Genomic DNA, 19,383 nt, shown 5'->3' on the forward strand with positions numbered 1-19,383 from the left:
GGTTTCATCTCCCTTCAACTGCAGTGTGGACAATGCACCAAGCGATGTTCAGATGGAGCTCATTGACCTGCAGTCTGACCTACCGGTACTTCTGGCAGAGCACTTCAGGTCAGTCTCACTGCTGGACTTTTACTCCTCCCTCAAAGAGGAGCCTGAGGAGCAGTGTTGGGTTAGTTACTGAAAACCAGTAACTAGTTACAGTTACTAGTTACTTTACTTCAAAAGTAACTCAGTTACTAACTCAGTTACTTACACCAAAAAGTAATGCGTTACTGTGAAAAGTAACTTTTTAGTTACTTATTTTTTTCTTATTTTTTTTTTAAAGCTCCCATTAATGCCCATTTAGCCTTCATTTCAGTACTGTTATTGCACTGGAGAATAATACAATCTGTTGATCAACTTGACATGCATTTGCATCACTGAACTCTGCTAAGCAATGTGGTCTACATACAACACACAAAGACAAAGATATGTTTCAAAGGGCCAATTTATTTCTGGCCAGAACAAATTGACAAAACTATTTGAAATAGCTGCAACATAACATACATAAGTAACAAACAGCATAACAACATAGCTGTAAACCTGGCTTCCCCCAAGGAAGGCACACATGACATACACAAAGCCTAACCAGGCATTTTTTTCTATCAAGGAATTGTGAAATAAAATCATGTCCTCAGGAGATCAACACTGTACTGAAGCCCAGAACACTCTATGCATTTCCCCAGTTTTAGTTTAGAGATAAGGAAAGATTGGCCTGGCCCACTTGGATCCCTCTTTATGTTTGTGAACTTTATAGTCTATACATTTAGAGTGATGTGATAATCAAACACTCTAGAAGTCTAGAATGAAAGAGTATATAAGAGAATTGACAGAATGTGTGTACCTTCAGTGATGAATGATGAGCAGAGGCAGAGTATGGAGTGTCTTCTTTAGCTCGCTTCCCATGTTAATGTCCTCACTATCCAGGTACGTGAAAATGTTTTACGTGCCATTTCCTGTTTGATGCCGGTATCATGCTAATTAGCTGCCTGAAAGCGAGTGACTCCACTGTAAAAATAGCCTGCATGTCTTCTAGCACATACGCTGCAATGACTCTATCAACGTTGTCCTGGCTAGCAGTGCCTCCGTTAAAATCCTTAGGTGAAGGTGAAGTGGCATCGGAGTCTGTGTCTCTCTTTACTAGCTTCGTCGAAGCATGTTGCTTTTGTAGCTGTTTCAGCAGATTTGAATTGCTGTTTTGGGCAGTAGATGGGATCTTTGATCCAAGACACAACTTACATTTAACTAAAATGTTCTTTTCTTTGTGCTCAACAAAAGAAAAGTAGTGAGAATATCTCCATGTGAAGAAACTCGATTGCGGTTCCGCCATGATGTCTTGTTAGTAAACAGACACGCCCCCCTCCCCTCCCTCCCCACACCCACACCCACACCCACACCCAGACACACACAGAGCGCGCCTCTTCTCTTCTCCCCGTTGTGACACAAGAACCTTCAGAAGGACGACACTGCAACTCTCCAATAAAACATACTCAGATCTTCTGTTCCTAGCCGATACTACATAAAAAATAACGCAAAATAATGCAGTAACGCATCATGTAGTAACGGTAACTGAGTTGCTGAATATAAAAAATAACGCTTTAGACTACTATTTACCGACGAAAAAAACGGTGTTACAGTCCCAACACTGCTGAGGAGGCATGCTCAGAGGATTCTGGTCCTCTTTGGATCCACCTATAAATGTGAACAGACATTTTCTGTGATGAAGTTCAACAAATCCAAACACAGATCCTCTATCACTGATGAGCACCTCTCAGCTGTCCTTCGCATAGCCACCTCAGACATTCAGCCAGATTTCAATGCTCTTGCTCAAGCACAGAACAGACTGGATTATTCGCACTAAAGAGGTAAAATGAGGTGGAAAACATAACAAGTTATTGTTTGTTGTATTGCAGTATTTCTATAAACTTGTTAAGTTGTTTGTTGTTGTTCCTTGTTTGTGGAACAAAGTTCAAGTGTGAACAAGTTAAAAATAAATTGCAGTGATTCAATGATTGTTTTTGTTTTCTTATTTCAATTTCACATAGCCTAATATAAATATTCAAGGATTAAGAGTTTAAATAAAACCATCAAAAGCAATCTGCTTTTGTATAAAGTTAAGTTAGGTTAAATTAAATTATTATTATTATTATCATTATTATTATTATTGTTTTTTTTTAATCTTACGGTATATCAAAAATAATATTGAGAAAAATTTGATTGAAATATTGTCGATGTGGCCCTCCAGCAGTGCTCGGGTTGCTCATGCGGCCCCCGGTAAAAATTAATTGCCTACCCCTGATATAGAGAGTAGATCCAGCAGAAAATATACATTATAAACAAAGAGAGGTAGCTAACATAGAAGTGGTCAGGTATAAGACAGATATCATCTATATCAATCTACATCAATGTTGTCTCAGTTTACATACACATACACATATTGCAGCATTGCTTCGAAGTCAGTTTTAAAGGACTGTATGTATAATCAACTTTGTATCAATGTCTTGCGCCTGCTGGGTTCTTAATATTTATCACAGGGAAATGACACTTACTGGAATTGTCTTTACAAGACCTGTCTGATAACACTGGTTTCATGTAAATCTTATTTTATTTTAATTTTACACACATTCTTATTTAGCTCACCCATTTGTGACCTGAATGAGGACAAGCAAACATCCATCCATCCATCCATTTTCTATCGTGGTGGGGGGTGCTCGAGGCTATCTCATCTGCGTTCGGGCGGAAGGCAGGGTACACCCTGGACAAGTTGCCACCTCATTACAGGGCCAACACAGATAGACAGACAACATTCACACTCACATTCACACACTAGGGCCAATTTAGTGTTGCCAATCAACCTATCCCCAGGTGCATGTCTTTGGAGGTGGGAGGAAGCCGGAGTACCCGGAGGGATTTAGTAGAGAACATCGACGATAAAGTTCGCAACTTTTGGTCGCTGATAAAAAAAGCCTTGTCTGTACCGTAAGTAGCATGACGTCACAGGTTGAAGGGCTCCTCACATTTCCCCATTGTTTACACCAGCAGCGAGAGCGATTCCGACCGAGAAAGCGACGATTACCCCATTACTTTGAGCAAGGATGAAAGATTTGTGGATGAGGTACGTGAGAGTGAAGGACTAGAGTGCAGTGCAGGACGTATCTTTTTTCGCTCTGACCGTAACTTAGGTAAAAGGGCTCATTGGATTCCACACTTTCTCCTTTTTCTATTGTGGATCACGGATTTGTATTTTTAACCACTTGGATACTATATCCTCTTGAAAATGAGAGTCGAGAACGCGAAATGGACATTCACAGTGACTTTTATCTCCACAACAATACATCGGTGAAGCACTTTAGCTACGGAGCTAACGTGATAGCATCGTGCTTAAATGCAGATAGAAACAAAAGAAATACGCCCCTGACTGGAAGGATAGACAGAAGATCAACAATACTACTAACAGGAATCACCGAACCAAACACTGGACCTGTAACTACACGGTTAATGCTGTGCCGCCTGTCGAAGCCTAGCAATGCTGTTGCTAACGACGCCATTGAAGCTAACTTAGCTACGGGACCTCGTCAGAGCTATGATAAAAACATTAGCACTCCACCTATGCCAGCCCTCATCTGCTCATCAACACCCGTGCTCACCTGCGTTCCAGCAATCGACGGCGCGACGAACGACTTCACCCGATCATCGATGCGATCGGCGGCTAGCGTCGGATAGCGCGTCTGCTATCCAAGTCAAAGTCCTCCTGGTTGTGTTGCTGCAGCCAGCCGCTAATACACTGATCCCACCTACAGCTTTCTTCTTTGCAGTCTCCATTGTTCATTAAACAAATTGCAAAAGATTCACCAACACAGATGTCCAGGATACTGTGGAATTCTGCGATGAAAACAGAGCTGTTTGTATTGGGATACAATGTGTCCCAATACTTCCGTTTCAACCATTGACGTCACGCGCAAACGTCATCATACATAGACGTTTTCAACCGGAAGTTCCCCGGGAAATTTAAAATTGCACTTTATAAGTTAACCTGGCCGTATTGGCATGTGTTGCAATGTTAAGATTTCATCATTGATATATAAACTATCAGACTGCGTGGTCGGTAGTAGTGGGTTTCAGTAGGCCTTTAACTTCCGCCAATGTGCATTTTACTTTGAAAATTCAAAACCAAGCAAACATAAAATGAATAAAAACAAACATGTTCTACATTCAAGTTTTTTAACATTCTATTTAAATTAAAACCTTGTAGGTCAGTTTAATTTGTTTAACGGCATGGCGAAGTTGGTAGAGTGGCCGTGCCAGCAATCGGAGGGTTGCTGGTTACTGGGGTTCAATCCCCACCTTCTACCATCCTAGTCACGTCCGTTGTGTCCTTAGGCAAGACACTTCACCCTTGCTCCTGATGGCTGCTGGTTAGCGCCTTCCATGGCAGCTCCCGCCATCAGTGTGTGAATGTGTGTGTGAATGGGTGAATGTGGAAATACTGTCAAATCGCTTTGAGTACCTTGAAGGTGGAAAAGCGCTATACAAGTATAACCCATTTATCATTTATCATTTAAAAAAAAAAATCACAATTTTAGTGGCAGTGCCTGCGTTTTAGTAAAAGCATTGGTTTCATAGCACATTTTTTCTGCTATAACTTTAACTTCCGTCAATGTGCATTTTACTTTAAAAAGTCAAAACCAAGCAAAAATATAAAATGAATACCATTTTAATTTTCTGCATTAAAGTTTGGTAACATTCTATTCAAATTAAAACCTTGTAGGTCAGTTTAATTTGTTTAAAAAAATACAAATCACAATTTTAGCGGCAGTGCCTGAATTTTAGTAAAGGCAGTTGGTTTCATAGCACATTTTTTTATGCTATAACTTTAACTTCCGTCAATGTGCATTTTACTTTAAAAAGTACAAACCGGATGTGCTTAAAATCATTAACGCTAGCTTGTTTGCAGCGCAGTTCTCCAACCTAATAGTTGAAGGAGGGACTTTGTTAAGCGCAGTGTTGGTGGATTCGCTATTTTGAGGGAGGAGGACGTACTGGACTGGAGGGGGAGGGACAATAAACACTTATTTTAGGATTTTCAAATATTTGTCTGGAAAAACATTGGACGAAGACAACCGGATCGATAAACATGCCAAATCCCCTGTACTGGACTATACTAATCGGCATGGCGGTCCTGCTGATGGAGCAAGGTAAGGTAACAGTTTGTCACCCTGCCGCACTTGTCGTTGACTTTGATGCTCGCTGCTTCTGTCACTCAGGAGGAGTTTGCATGCGGGTGATGTTTGTTCCTGTGTGTGTTCGGACATCAAATCACACCATCTAAGCTGAAGCTTAAATGGAGAGATTAGTGTCCGACTCGCTGCTTTAAATGTTTTTGTACACCCTTTCTGTAACCCAGGTATCATGCTTATTTGGCATGAAAGTTCTGTCTCGCCTCGATCACCTGTAATGATATATTCTTAGCAGCCTTTTGACATTTGGTTTGCATTATGCACCTGTAGCCATTTATTCTACGTCTGATGATGGCAGGGCTTTGCTGTGAAGTTGATATTAGCTCCTAATCCATAATGATTTAATGGTCGAGATTGTTTGATTTATCAATCAATCAATCAATCAATCAATCAATCAATCAATCAATCAATCAATCAATCAATCAAAGTTTACTTATATAGCCCTTAATCATAGACGTCTCAAAGGACTGCACAAGCCACACAACGACATCCTCCTCTCAGATCAGCTCAGATTTAGACCTTGTATTCCTCGAACAGCCTAGATTAAAGGATTTTGCTGCTAGAAAGGAGATGAATCTTGGAGTTCCTGAGCTTCTCTGACACTGTCATCATTCATTTATCCTGACAACTATACTATTAACTCCCATTCCTCTATCAAGGGCTATGTGACAAAGGTTGGAAGGGATACGGTTTAATTCTACGTAGTATCCAGATTAATCCGAGTGCATTGGATATATAAATTGCAGGCAGAAGGCACCCACATCAACTCATTTGCAGTCCAATCCACCTTTACAATGTACTTACTAGTATCTTTAGGATTTCACAGGCTTTTTTTTGGGTGATTGTTGTAGCCTACAATGCCTGAATTTGCAACAGTTTTTCAGAAAGTTGCAGCAAAATTTGCAGTATTTCTATGCTTTTTTTTTTTTTCATTGAATCAACTTGTGGTTTTATTGAATTTGTTATCAATGTTTTAAGTGTTCCTTAACGGGAACTGCACTTGTTTTCTTAGTTTTGCCTTTCATTCACAAGAATTATGAGAGACAAGAACAGACATGCCTTTTTTTAGGATTCTAAAGATGAAAATAAAAAAAAACGCTTGCAAAATGCGGTTAATGAGGGTCCCTATGTTGCCTCCAAGCCCTCTAAAGCAACTTCAAAACCCTCCATCAACATTGTATGTAATGTTTACAATATTTACTGTGTTTCGGTCATTTTAAGGGGCAGCACCTCTGTTTCTACCCTGAATTGAGGGTCCTTGAAATTACCACAGTCATGTGCTATGAGGGGCAGCACGGTGGTACAGGGGTTAGTGCATGTGCCTCACATTATGAAGGTCCTGGGTTCGATCCTGGGCTCTGGGTCTTTCTGTGTGGAGTTTGTATGTTCCTCCCGTGACTGCATGGGTTCCCTCCAGGTACTCCGGCTTCCTCCCACCTCCAAAGACATGCACCTGGGGATAGGTTGATTGGCAACATTAAATTGGCCCTTGTGTGTGAATGTGAGTGTGAATGTTGTCTGTCTATCTGTGTTGGCCCTGCGATGAGGTGGTGACTTGTCAATGGTGTACACTGCCTTCCGCCCAAATGCAGCTGAGATAGGCTCCAGCACCCCCCGCCACCCCGAAAAGGACAAGCGGCAGAAAATGGATGGATGGTCAGTTTTAAGCATTTCCAGAACTCATTTTCTGGGCACATTTATCAGTGCTTATAGCAATGCACTTCCTACTTTTGTCAACAAATGTGTGTTTCTACTTCTGGCAACAAACACGCGTGTGCTGTAACCCTGGCAGACTTGGTAATAGACAACAAAGACAACATTTTTTGGACAAATTAGCTTATCTTTTTTAACCTGAAAATGTGGAGAATGAAATGCTTGTTATAGAAGCTGAACAAACACGAAGAGATGGTGAGACGTTGGAGCAGACGCAATGTTGTTTTTGACAACCATCTTACTTTAGTCTTAGTCTTAGTCTTTTGGACTAAAATGCTTATTAGTTTTAGTCACATTTTAGTCACTTTTATATGTGATAGTTTTAGTCCAGTTTTAGTCGACGAAAACTCAAAAGGGTTTTAGTCTAGTTTTAGTCGATGAAAAGTCAAAAAGGTTTTAGTCTAGTTTTAGTCCAAAAAAAAAGAATACAAAGTATAATATAAGTATATAAGTATAGTCTTTTAACAAATTAATTTAGGTCAATAAGTATTGGAGATTGCTGTTGGGCAGTGTCACACATAAGTTGTGAAAATAGCAGCAGATCTATAAGTTTAACCCATTGTAAGCTTGCAGATCTGCTATTTTCACAAATAATAACAATAAAGGAATGGTTTTAGACATATAAGGTTTCCACAGAACAGCAAATTTCTGATCCAAGGATTGTGTGTTACACACAGATAAAGTGGTAACAGTGGAATCAAAGTTCATTGCTCCAAAAAAGCCAAAAAACAAAAACATTCTACTTCAGCAATTGTGGCTTTATTTCTCAGAATTTGTTAAAGTACAATGAACATAAACATGCCCAAAATATGAGTGATGGATGAGGAACACTAAGGCTGAAACGACGCGTCGACGTAGTCGACGTCATCGGTTACGTAAATACGTCGACGCCGTTTTTGTGCGTCGACGCGTCGCATATTTACGTCACTCTACCGTCATGGCGAAGCGCAAAGCAGACGATCAAAGCAGGCGATGCGAGCGGTGCGAGCGAGGGGGGAAAAACATTCCAAAAGTGGTCAAAAGTGTGGGAGTATTTCAATAAACGGCCTAAAAATGTTGTTGTATGCACACTGTGTCGAGCGGGAATGGCCTATCATAGCAGCACAACGGCTATGAACGAACATTTGAAAAGAAAACCATCAACTAGTCAATCGTCCGCGCGAGTATACGTTGTCATCATTACACAAAAACATGAATGTGTCATTTGTATCTGCTAGGGGTGTAACGGTACGTGTTTTGTATTGAACCGTTTTGGTACGGGGCTTTCGGTTTGGTACGGGGGTGTACCGAATGAGTTTCTAAGCTAAAGCTAACTTTAGCTGCTAAAGTCTTAACAAGCTACTTCGCTCCTCTGCCTCTGTCTCAGCACGCAGCATTGTCCCACCCACACAACCATCTGATTGGTACACACGCAGCATTGTCCCACCCACACAACCATCTGATTGGTACACACGAAGCATTATCAGCCAATCAGCAGTGCGTATTCAGAGCGCATGTAGTCAGCGCTTCAGCGTCGAGCAGATAGGTGTTTAGCAGGTGAGCATCAGGCAGCGGACTCTCCCCAAATGATAATAAACACCTCCCAGTCAACTACTAGTAACATCACTATGAGCCAGTTGACCTTCTAGAAATATAAACTGCAGCTCAGCTCACTCGCAGTCCTGGCTTGAGGTGAAGGCTAATTAGCTCTCAGTTCCAGCCACATCGATCCCTTCTGAGCGTAGACATGCTAACCTTTCTTCATTACAACTGTTAGTCACTCACTGGAATGAGTAGAATTGGTTATTGTGTACTGTGTTGGACTGGATGTTTATTTTGCACATTTTAAAAGCAATACTTAATGTTTACAGTGCTCCAGAATATTTAGATTGGCACTTTTTTGTATTGGATGTTTATCTTTATTTTTGCACATTTTAGCAAACAAGCAATACTTTCACTTTTGTTGAAATGTTTACACTGTTGTTACAGAATATTTCGTTTTGCACTTTTTTGTATTGGATGTTTATCTTTATTTTTGCACATTTTAAAGCAAAATAAGCAATACTTTTACTTTTGAAATGCTTATACTATTGCAGAATATTAAGATTTGCACTGGATGTTGACTTATATTTGCACATTAAAAAGCAAATAAGCTACTTTTAATTTTGTTAAATGTTACAAGTTTTAAATGTTTACATTGTTACAGAATATTTAGTCATGTTGTTGTCAATGTTGACTGAGTGGCCATACTTCTTTTTTTTTGTAAATAAAAGCCATGCCTTTTGAAAAACGGGCCTACATTTATTTTTTCATCTTCATTTTGAATGAAAAAATAATCGGTAAAGGGAAAAATAATCTATAGATTAATCGAAAAAAAATAAATCTATAGATTAACCGATTAATCGAAAAAAATAATCTATAGATTAATCGATAGAAAAATAATCGTTAGCTGCAGCCTTAAGGAACACATATGCTCAACTTGGCCCTGTCTGCCAGTGCAATTACAACAGATATCATACAACCCCACTCTCTTTAATTTGTGCAAACCATGTAATAAAATAATCAATTCATTCCTGAGTTACAGTGAGGTAGGTTGTAAGTTATACCAGAGAGTTATACTGTACATACTTGAAAGTATGAAACAAACATGTTCTTAAGTTTTTGGAACAAAATAGACCACCCTGTAAATACTGTAAACATATCAAACATGTGATATCAAACATATCAAGTTACTTGCTGACAGAACATACTCACAAAGAGATAACCACACCGTCACTGAATGTAAACATGGCTAAACATGCTGCTAAAGTAACACACACATAATGAATTGACGTTAGTGTAACAAAAGCTAACTTTAGCCTGAAGTTAGCAGCCCATTTGCGCCAGGAGTATGTGGAAAACGTACTAATGTATTAGCTTACTATGACATTTATCGATTATGTTAACAGCATTTGTAACTTACCTTCGAAAAAATATCCTTGTGGCGAGCCTTAAGGTGCCGCTTGAGGTTGGTCGTATTTTTTCTGCATATTTTGTGGCCACATTTGTCACCGTCTTCCTTCACAATACACTCTGTTTTATTATCTGCTGGGTTATATTTAAAATACACCCATATGTCGTCTCTACGTTTGCGACCACCGAGCCCCTGTGTTGAAACTGCCCCCGCCATCACGGTCCATTGCCTGACGAGTAACAACAGTCTGACGTGTTGAGCACGCTGTGCGCTGCACGCCAGTTGGTGGGCGTGACCAGAAATGTCATGCATTTTAAACGTTTGACAGATTACCCACTAACATTTTCGTCCGTTCTCGTCTCGTCAACGAAAACTCACACACGTCTCGTCATGTTTTCGTCATCAGAGAGACATGTTTGTCTCGTTACCGTCATGAAAAAAAGTGGCGTCAACGAAATGATTTTGTCATCGTCATCGTTGACGAAAACACCACTGAGCAGACGGAAGCCGAAAGAGTCAAGGCCTGCATGTTTTGGTCAAGGTATTAATGTGGAGCTTGGAGCCAAGCTAGCCGACAGAAATAGAGTGCTTCTGCTGCACTAAGTGGTACACAATGTTATTATTGATGGAAAGGCTTTTGTATCTGTGAGCAGGACACTGCTCAAAGAAACTTAATCCAAACGAAAGTCAAACTGTTTGTGTTTGCGCTAACAAACCCTGCAGTGATTAAAAAAAAGAAAGAAAAATCCACCTACCCAAAATCAACTGGAAATTATAACACTGAACATCATACATGCAGCACATCATGCTTGTTAGTACATTACAAACTCAAAAGCGATTCAGCTGCTCGCGCAGAAGATGGCTTTCCTCTTGCTAAGGCTGTAGCATGCTGTCGCAAGGCAATGTGTTACTAAGCTAGAACAGTTCCTCAGTGCTCTTAAAATAACAATGTTGCTACAGTTTGGTTAATATACAGGTTACGGAACGTAAATGAAGCATTGTTTGCGTTTTTTGGATGCAAATTACAATGCTAAAAATACATATGTGGGCTTGACTGATAAGCAACATTTCATAAAAAGTGCCGTTCCCCTTTAACCTCAAAGCACAGGTTCGCAACAAAAAATGGAAAACAAACTCTAACGATGACTTACTCCTTTTATACAATACATACTTAAAAGTGTGTGTGAAGTGAATTATATTTATATAGCGCTTTTTTCTAGTGACTAAAAACGCTTTTACATAGTGAAACCCAATAAGTTACATTTAAACCAGTGTGGGTGGCATTGTCAGCAGGTGGGTAAAGTATCTGTTATGTTTGGACTAAGGGGAGGTGACGGCTCAGACACCTGGGGGAAGTATATACAAAGATTCATTATATATAAAGTATATATATAATAATAAGACAATAATAATATTAACCAAAAGGAAATGGAGTGTGACAAAATCCAAGAGTATGTATGGTGTAAGACTATGTGTAGTATTTATCTGGAACGTTTTACCGTAAATGTTGGAGGTGCGTGTTGGGAGGAGCGGTGCTGTCAAACAAGGGGCAAGGCAGGCAGGGATGTCCAAGGGCGGAAGCGTGGTCGAGAGGCAGGAGCGAGTCGTCGTAGTCCGGGGGCGAGCGAGGAGTCGAGAACCAGGAAGCGCAGGGGAAGCAGGGAAGATCCGGGAGCACAAGACGCACAGCTTGACTCGGGATGCACACAGGGAATGAACACCAACAGGAGATTATATTCCGGCGCCGGCATGCCAAATTGTCCAGGCTTAAGTAGGCAGCTTCTTCATTACAGGCAGGTGTGCCAATTGCCGGTAATTGATTGCAGCTGGCGGAAGCTGCAGGGCAGAGACGCGCGCAGCGCATCCCTGGATGTGTGCCGTGGCCGTGGGCGTGTCCCGAGGTGCTTGCAGTGCGCAAGGATGAGGGCGCATTCCAATGCGCCCAGGCCGTGACAGTATCTTGCCCAAGGATACAACGGCAGTGACTAGGATGGCGGAAGCGGGGATCGAACCCGGAACCCTCAAGTTGCTGGCACGGCCACTCTACCAACCGAGCTATACCGCCCCAAAAGAAGACACTAAATTGCAGTGAAAGCACAAACTCAGAGCTCATTGTCAAATTACTGTACTGTTTTAATTCATAACTAATAGTAGTAATGAGTGTAGCAGCCGTTTGTCAAAACATAAACACATTTCAAATTAAACCATTTATTAAAATAAAAATAAAAAGGCCACTAGTGCACGGTTGTGGTGTACTCACATGGGGAAAACAATGTCCAAAATCAAAGTTCAGTTCAAACAAAGAGCTGGTTTATTCGACCAAAATAAACAAGCAACAAAAAATCATGTGTCTCTTCCATTATGGTAAAAAAAACATTTGCCAACCCAATATAATGGCACATTTTCCTTGACTGTCTCGCTGTCCCCTGTGGCGTGCAGTGCTGGTCTTGTTATGCTTACATACAGGGTTTGAATATTTATGCTTTAATTATGTTTAATTTGTTATTTTGCAGTAAATAAGTACCTTTATTGAACATTTCTTTCCCATGAAATTGTTTTAATGAAAAATACATGCATTAAAATAAATTCAAGTTCGATTAAAAAAGTAAAATAATCATTACACTCAAATAAAAAAGTATGACTTTTTTGTAATGGGGTGGAGGCCTACAAATGAAATTCTGCTCACGGCCCCAATTTAGCTACAGGCAGCCCTTATGTCACAACACAATGGATATAAAATAATGAAAACATCTGCAGGAAAAGCAATAGACACTTTTTTTTGTTGATATGTTTATCGTAAAATATAAATACTTACAAATAAAAATATGTGCTAAGACGAAAGTTATATTCAAGAGGTTACATCTTCTGGCCCACATAAACACAACAATCTGCTGTACAGTATGTGTGCATGGGTCCTTTTTTAAGGAACATTGTTACAAAAACTCACAATAATGTCTGATAGAATGTTAACAACGTTATTACCACCTCAAAAACGGAATGGAATTTTAAATTTTTTTTACTGAATGAGACACCCAGAATGTACAAGAAAATAAAGAATGGGGGATTTACAAAATTCACTATGAATGATAAAACACTGAATATTAACAGATGAACATCGCTCCTTTTTCACTTCTCAGACCACCTCCTCGATCGACGTCTTTTACAATCAAGCAAAACACAACATAAATGGAACAAACACAGCAAACTATGAACGCAAAATGTAAAAAACACCCACAGTCTGATATAATATCACTTTTCTGTAAAACTTTGTTGGAGAAATCTGCTTCTGCGTCTGTCCTCGACACCTGCATTTCAGGCTGGTTGCTCTGTGAACAAACCCCGCCCACACTGCTTGGTGGCTCGTCTGCCTGGAGCTGCTGTGCCGGAGATTATCGTAGTAACCCGTATATTGCACAAAAGCGCAGATTGCAACCATTGAAATACTTTCCATAGTTCAAGACTTACAGTGATTTTGAAAACAGGAATGTACATCATATTGTTGCCTACAGTATTGATGTTAAAGGTTTAATACATTTTTTTGGAAATGTTCGGCGGGCTGGATTGAAAATCTTAACGAGCTGTATGTGGCCCACGGGCCGTATTCTGCTCACGTCTGGTCTGAATGAATGAATAAAATATTATTTTAATACATTTCCTCCTCAATTCAAAACAGATTCTCTAGATCTAGAAATAACTTTGTTTGGTCTAACTGCTTCCCAGGTCGATTCCTCCATGTCCTTCTCCCTCATTCATTTGAAATGCTGCACTGAAACACCACAAATAACACATTAATGCACCGTTTGTTTATACCACTGATTCATGGGATTATTCTGTTGTTTTGTGTCTGACACATTTATGTACGTTCATAATGGCAAAACATTTATCGCAAAGTATTTGGTCCATGTCCAGTCCGTAGAGGCACTGAAACTTGGTTCCATAATGGCACCGGTGTAAACCGCAGTAATGAGGGATGTTCCGATCAGGGTATAATGCTGCCAATTCCAAATCCAATCTTCCATGAGTGAGATTGGCCGATAGCAATGCCGATCACACGTCTAAACTCCACATTTTTCTAAATAATTATGGTAAGTGCAATATCAACACAATATTTAAACTATCTCCTTATTGTCTTGTATGACACATAATTGTTTAATCACAAAATAGTCAATAGTAAACAATACCAAAATAAACACATCTAATACTCATTTAAATCCTCCTGTGTCCATGGAATTTTGCGCAATTTGTAAACATTAAAATAGAATAAAAATGCTAGACTTCTTGAAGCTCCTATTTATTGTGTTGTTTTAAGACAGTTTAGCAATGAGCAAGCTTGCTCCTGGCTTGCTCAGACTGTAATGTGTGAGAAACATGTTTAGCCTGGTCCACCAGTGATAATGGTACGTGATAATTAAACTTAAGATACCAAGAAATGTTGTCTATTTGGTGCAATGGAGGTGATCATATTAACTAGGCTGGAAACCGCCTCTGTCAATCGAGTGACCAAAAAGAAATGAAGTATCAGTCAGAGGTGATCGGCATACTTTTCCCGAAAAATTGGCCCATTCTGATTTGTGGCCGATTAATTAGCACATCTCGAGCAGCAACCATTCTGAAAAAAGTAGCTCATTCATCAGTGCCATGCCATTTCTTGCCATCATTGCCTTAAGTGTGTATGTTTTTTCTTTGTGTTTCAACTTGCCTGTGTATGAAAACTGTCATATAAATAGTGTTTTGATTGATTGATTAAGCTATATGTAACGCATTGTGGTGCTAAATTAATGCAGACTCAGCCACCTGCAACAAGTGCTTGGAGGTGCAATTGTGCAAATAAGGCCTTGTAATTAATGTAGCATTCCAACACAAGCACACAGAGTGGCCTTAATATGCCATCAGCAGTCCTCAAATCCAACACATACATTTTGCCATCATTTTTAAAATGATTTCTCATTTTGTATTTTTTTTACTCAGGTTTCATTCATTTATAATATTGAGGTTTTTAAAAAATGTTACACAAATTAAACGTCACTTAAAAAAAAAAAAAGTACAAATAAACAAACATTTTATGTTTTCCATTTTATACATCACATTTTTGGGGAAAATTCCAATTGGCTTATTTACCCAAATTGTTCAGGCCTAATGGTTGGTGGTGGTGATACATGAGTGGTTTGAACTCAGTCTTTTGTTAAAGACTTTGAGATTATGGCTGATGGGTAGAATGGCTTCTCTACTTATCACAGAGCAACAGATGGTCATTAGGGCTGTGCAAAAGAGGCACAACTGTTTCTGTGGAAAATGTTGATCACTGTACAGGCCATCTAAAAATCTTGCAGCACACTGCACAAACAGAGGCATCCACATGGCTGACAGGGCAAAGTAGATATGGATATACATACGACTTGTGTACTCAGAGTCCCAGTTGTAACTTTAAAAGCTGTATACACTCATCACAATGTTATAGTGATGGTTAGATTTATAGGTACCGTCCAAAGTCTGTCGGTACTACTGGGTACCGATTCAAGTAAAATCAAACTGTGCCATATTTCGATACCTTTGTTGCATGTGACGTCACGTCTGGTTGCAGACTCAGCACCGGCTCAAGCCCTTGGCTGGGAAACAAAAACTCAACCACTCTGGACTCAGCTGGACTGCTTCTACGCAGTTTTACAGTTTTCCGTTCCAACAAAGCAAGAAGATGGCCCTCAAAAGTACAGTAAAGCCTGGTGTATACTCTCGTGTCACGTAACTTGCGTAAGCGACGCTGTCTTGCGCCCTCCTCTCCCTGCGCACCTTCCCGCAGACCTTGCGTGCACCTCCCAAAAATTCTATCTTTGCGTCGCTGTCGACGTAGACTGAAGGGCTGTGATTAGTCAGTTTTTGCCAAGGTGGATCCCTGAACACAGGCCAACAGACTTTATGGTTGACCTGCACAAATTATTGTATGCTATAAAACAACAGCGATTAAACATTTACATGAAAACTGATATTGTGTACTTAATACTGTATCTTGGTGCGCTCTAAAAATAATTACTGAATGTATCCATTTTCAGCTTATTGTGTTGTTGTTGCGTCCAGAAGAAATTACAACGTACAACACTCTTTCTACCTCTTATTACTAATCTTGTGCTAACAGGTTCAATTCTACCACATATTCTTTCTCGTGCACACACGTGTTTCTCTGTCAATAATCGTTCAGGACCAGTATCTCTACAAAGATGTAAACTCTGGACATCAATAACACATGACCATACAGATAAACACCATCATGTCGTTAACTTACAATACTTATTTAACAGTTTTGTTTACTTACAATTACATGATCACTTTCTCTTGTCCGATGTCCCGAACGGCCGAATAGTGTACAAATAATGATAGTGTTCTGTGCTGTGACTTGTTCTTCTGAAGTTGCACAGTCCATCTTCCCGAAAGTATTTTCCTCTTGTTATAAGTAAAATGTCCATTAAAAGTAAACTGATGTTTTTGAATGATTAGTTTCAGTGAAGTCAAACATGTCAATCACTCGAAGTTAATACAGTATCTTGTCAACTGCAGTTGCAGTTGCTCCTTCTGGAGACACTGCCCCTCAGTGTTTCCCAAAATAATTAGGTCTGGCGCCACCCCCCACAGAACTATAAATCAAACAAGACGCCTTCAGAAGGGACGCAAGCTCTGTGACGTGAAAGTATATTCCAGCCCTCAGGCTCCACTTTTCAAAATCTGCTAGCTTGATGCTAATTAACTTTGGATTTGCCATAGACACACTAAAGATTAGCAATAGTGATTTTACATGGTGATTTCAACACCTCCAAATTTAGTAATGAAAACTCGTTTTCGCGTTTGTGTTATAAATATTGTAGGGCTTTACCAAAGTAAATACTGGCATGTTCAACTTAATGGCAAAGACTACTTTCTGGCTAAGGCAAGACACCATAGTCCATACACTACATCTTGAAATTACAGCTGCATGCAAAGTCTCCTATAAAATACAGTACAGTACAGTTAAAAAATTAGTCACATAAGTGTAAGAAATTATATCAATTGGCAGCACAGCTCAGTGTGAAATGGTAAATAAAACATTTTACATTTTTTTAAAAAACTATTAACATTTGATTAACACATTTGAGCACTCAAAAGTACTGGAAAATGGTACTGTTGAATATTAGTATTGATTCCCAAGTACCGGGAATTAGGGCAATAGACTACAGACTCTGATTACATTGAACACATTGTTTATTAAAAAATAACCAAATAACAATATCTTATAATAAATAAAAATATTAGAGAAATCCTACAATTCTTGGTTGTGTTTTCCGCTCCATTTGCAGAATGGCAATATACGATACATATCTCGATATTTTTTCCGTAAAGTATAAACAAAACACAAAACAGTCCTAGTTACCTGAGATACTAAGTATGTCATTATTAGTATGTCAATATTTTGACTTAGTAATTTGATGTTAGTTTGTCTAAATTGTCAGACGATCGCTTCTCTGATGTCTCCATCATATCCAGAAGTCTCTTCTTTATCTGGACGTCTTCTTCTACTGCATTCAGCAACTTTGTCTCGATTGGAAGTTTTCGTTTTAGTCTGTCTTGCTTGTGGCTGTTGAGTTCTGCCAAGTGAAAAAAAAAAATCATTTTTATAAGGATTTTTACAAAATTACATTCAATAATCATGAATACATTATTTGGGATAAACCCACTTTAGCACAGGTGTAAGATAGTGACATGTTATTTACAACATGTCAAATGGCCCTCAACAATGTCAGTCAATAGAGGACTTTGAGGTATTTTAATTTTGACAGAAAAAAACAACATTTAATGCGACTGCAGTTTTACTTAACTCAATATTTATTACAAGAAACTACTCGAAGCATTTTTAATACAACCCTATTTAAATACATCTAAAACAGCTGAACTTTAATACTGTATATGCTTGCCATCTTGACTTCTGATTCCAAAGCAAGTATTTTTGTCACACTGTTGTCAAACAATGATAATATTAAAACAAATGGGCAAAATTTGATTCCCCATTTTTGAAAGTGGTCATCTGAGAGCATTTGTAATTGCAGTGCAGTTCATATAAAAATGTTTTGATGCCCCAGATATACAACAGCTATCTGCCTTCATCCTAGTCACGTCCGTTGTGTCCTTGGGCAAGACACTTCACCCTTGCTCCTGATGGGTGCTGGTTAGCGCCTTGCATGGCAGCTCCCGCCATCAGTGTGTGAATGAGTGTGTGAATGTGTGTGTGAATGGGTGAATGTGGAAATACTGTCAAAGCGCTTTGAGTACCTAGAAGGTAGAAAAGCGCTATACAAGTATAACCCATTTATCATTTTTAACAATATTACTTCCTAGCAATGAAGTTAGCGCCCACATACCTGAAGTAGAGCTCTTCTCTCTTTCACCACAGAAGATTGTGGATTGCTCCTATTGGAATCTTGCTGCTCTTGTACATCATTCGGCATATCTTTGTCTGTGACCAGGCTGTCAATGGTGAATGGAATATCTGAACTCCTGTGAGAGCTTGTGTCAATATCTGATGTTTCTATTCCAAATTGAATAGATGTAGTTGATGGAGAACCGCCCGAGATCTGCTGGCATAGTTGGAAGTACGGCAAAACAACTCTACCGTAACCACTTCTTCCACCTGCGTCGACTGCTTGTCTGTAGTTTCCACGAATCGCTTTCAATTTAGTGCCGATAGTTGTTTTTGTGATGTCCTGTTTCCGATGAGGTTAATTCCTCAGATGTCCCTCCAAGTCCGTACCGTTCCAAAATAGGGTAAGAATGTCACCAGACTTGGACTGACAAGTTTCCCAGTCAACACTTTGTTGAGTTTTGTTAACTTTAAACTCCAAAACGATGCTTAAAAGTTGCTCTACTTCTCTGTCAGTCCACATATATAATTCTTTCTTGCCGTGACCCACCATTTTTGCTATATGCCGCCTCCAGAAATGACGTTTTGGATGTTTCTGATTGGCTAAAATGGTCTTAAGTCCTAGGCTACAGCGGCCCCAGTATTTTGGCATGCGTATGACACTCAGTGTATGCGTTTGCTTGGGGACAGTAATAGTTTTTTAAATGCGCACGTGTGGCTGGAGATCTTGTTAAAGGCCTACTGAAATTAATTTTTTTTATTTAAACGGGGATAGCAGATCTATTCTATGTGTCATACTTGATCATTTCGCGATATTGCCATATTTTTGCTGAAAGGATTTAGTATAGAACAACGACGATAAAGATTGCAACTTTTGGTATCTGATAAAAAAAAGGCTTGCCCCTACCGGAAGTAGCGTGACGTAGTCAGTTGAACATATACGCAAAGTTCCCTATTGTTTACAATGATGGCCGCATGAAGTGAGAGAGATTCGGACCGAGAAAGCGACAATTTCCCCATTAATTTGAGCGAGGATGAAAGATTTGTGGATGAGTAAAGTGCAAGTGAAGGACTAGTGGGGA

The 19,383-nt window shown here is 39.5% G+C and overlaps 1 protein-coding gene across 1 annotated transcript in view; it reads left to right on the top strand.

The window, feature by feature from the left end:
- The first annotated feature begins 5,030 nt into the window (after nt 1-5,030).
- ntm (neurotrimin) overlaps nt 5,031-19,383 on the top strand; it is a 527,618-nt gene continuing 513,265 nt past the window's right edge. The window contains exon 1 of the mRNA XM_062048288.1: nt 5,031-5,234. Coding sequence (XP_061904272.1) covers nt 5,174-5,234 — 61 coding nt within the window. The 5' untranslated portion in view covers nt 5,031-5,173. The remainder of the gene's footprint in view (nt 5,235-19,383) is intronic.

This window comes from Entelurus aequoreus, linkage group LG05 (assembly GCF_033978785.1).
Source record: "Entelurus aequoreus isolate RoL-2023_Sb linkage group LG05, RoL_Eaeq_v1.1, whole genome shotgun sequence".
Lineage (NCBI taxonomy): Eukaryota > Metazoa > Chordata > Actinopteri > Syngnathiformes > Syngnathidae > Entelurus > Entelurus aequoreus.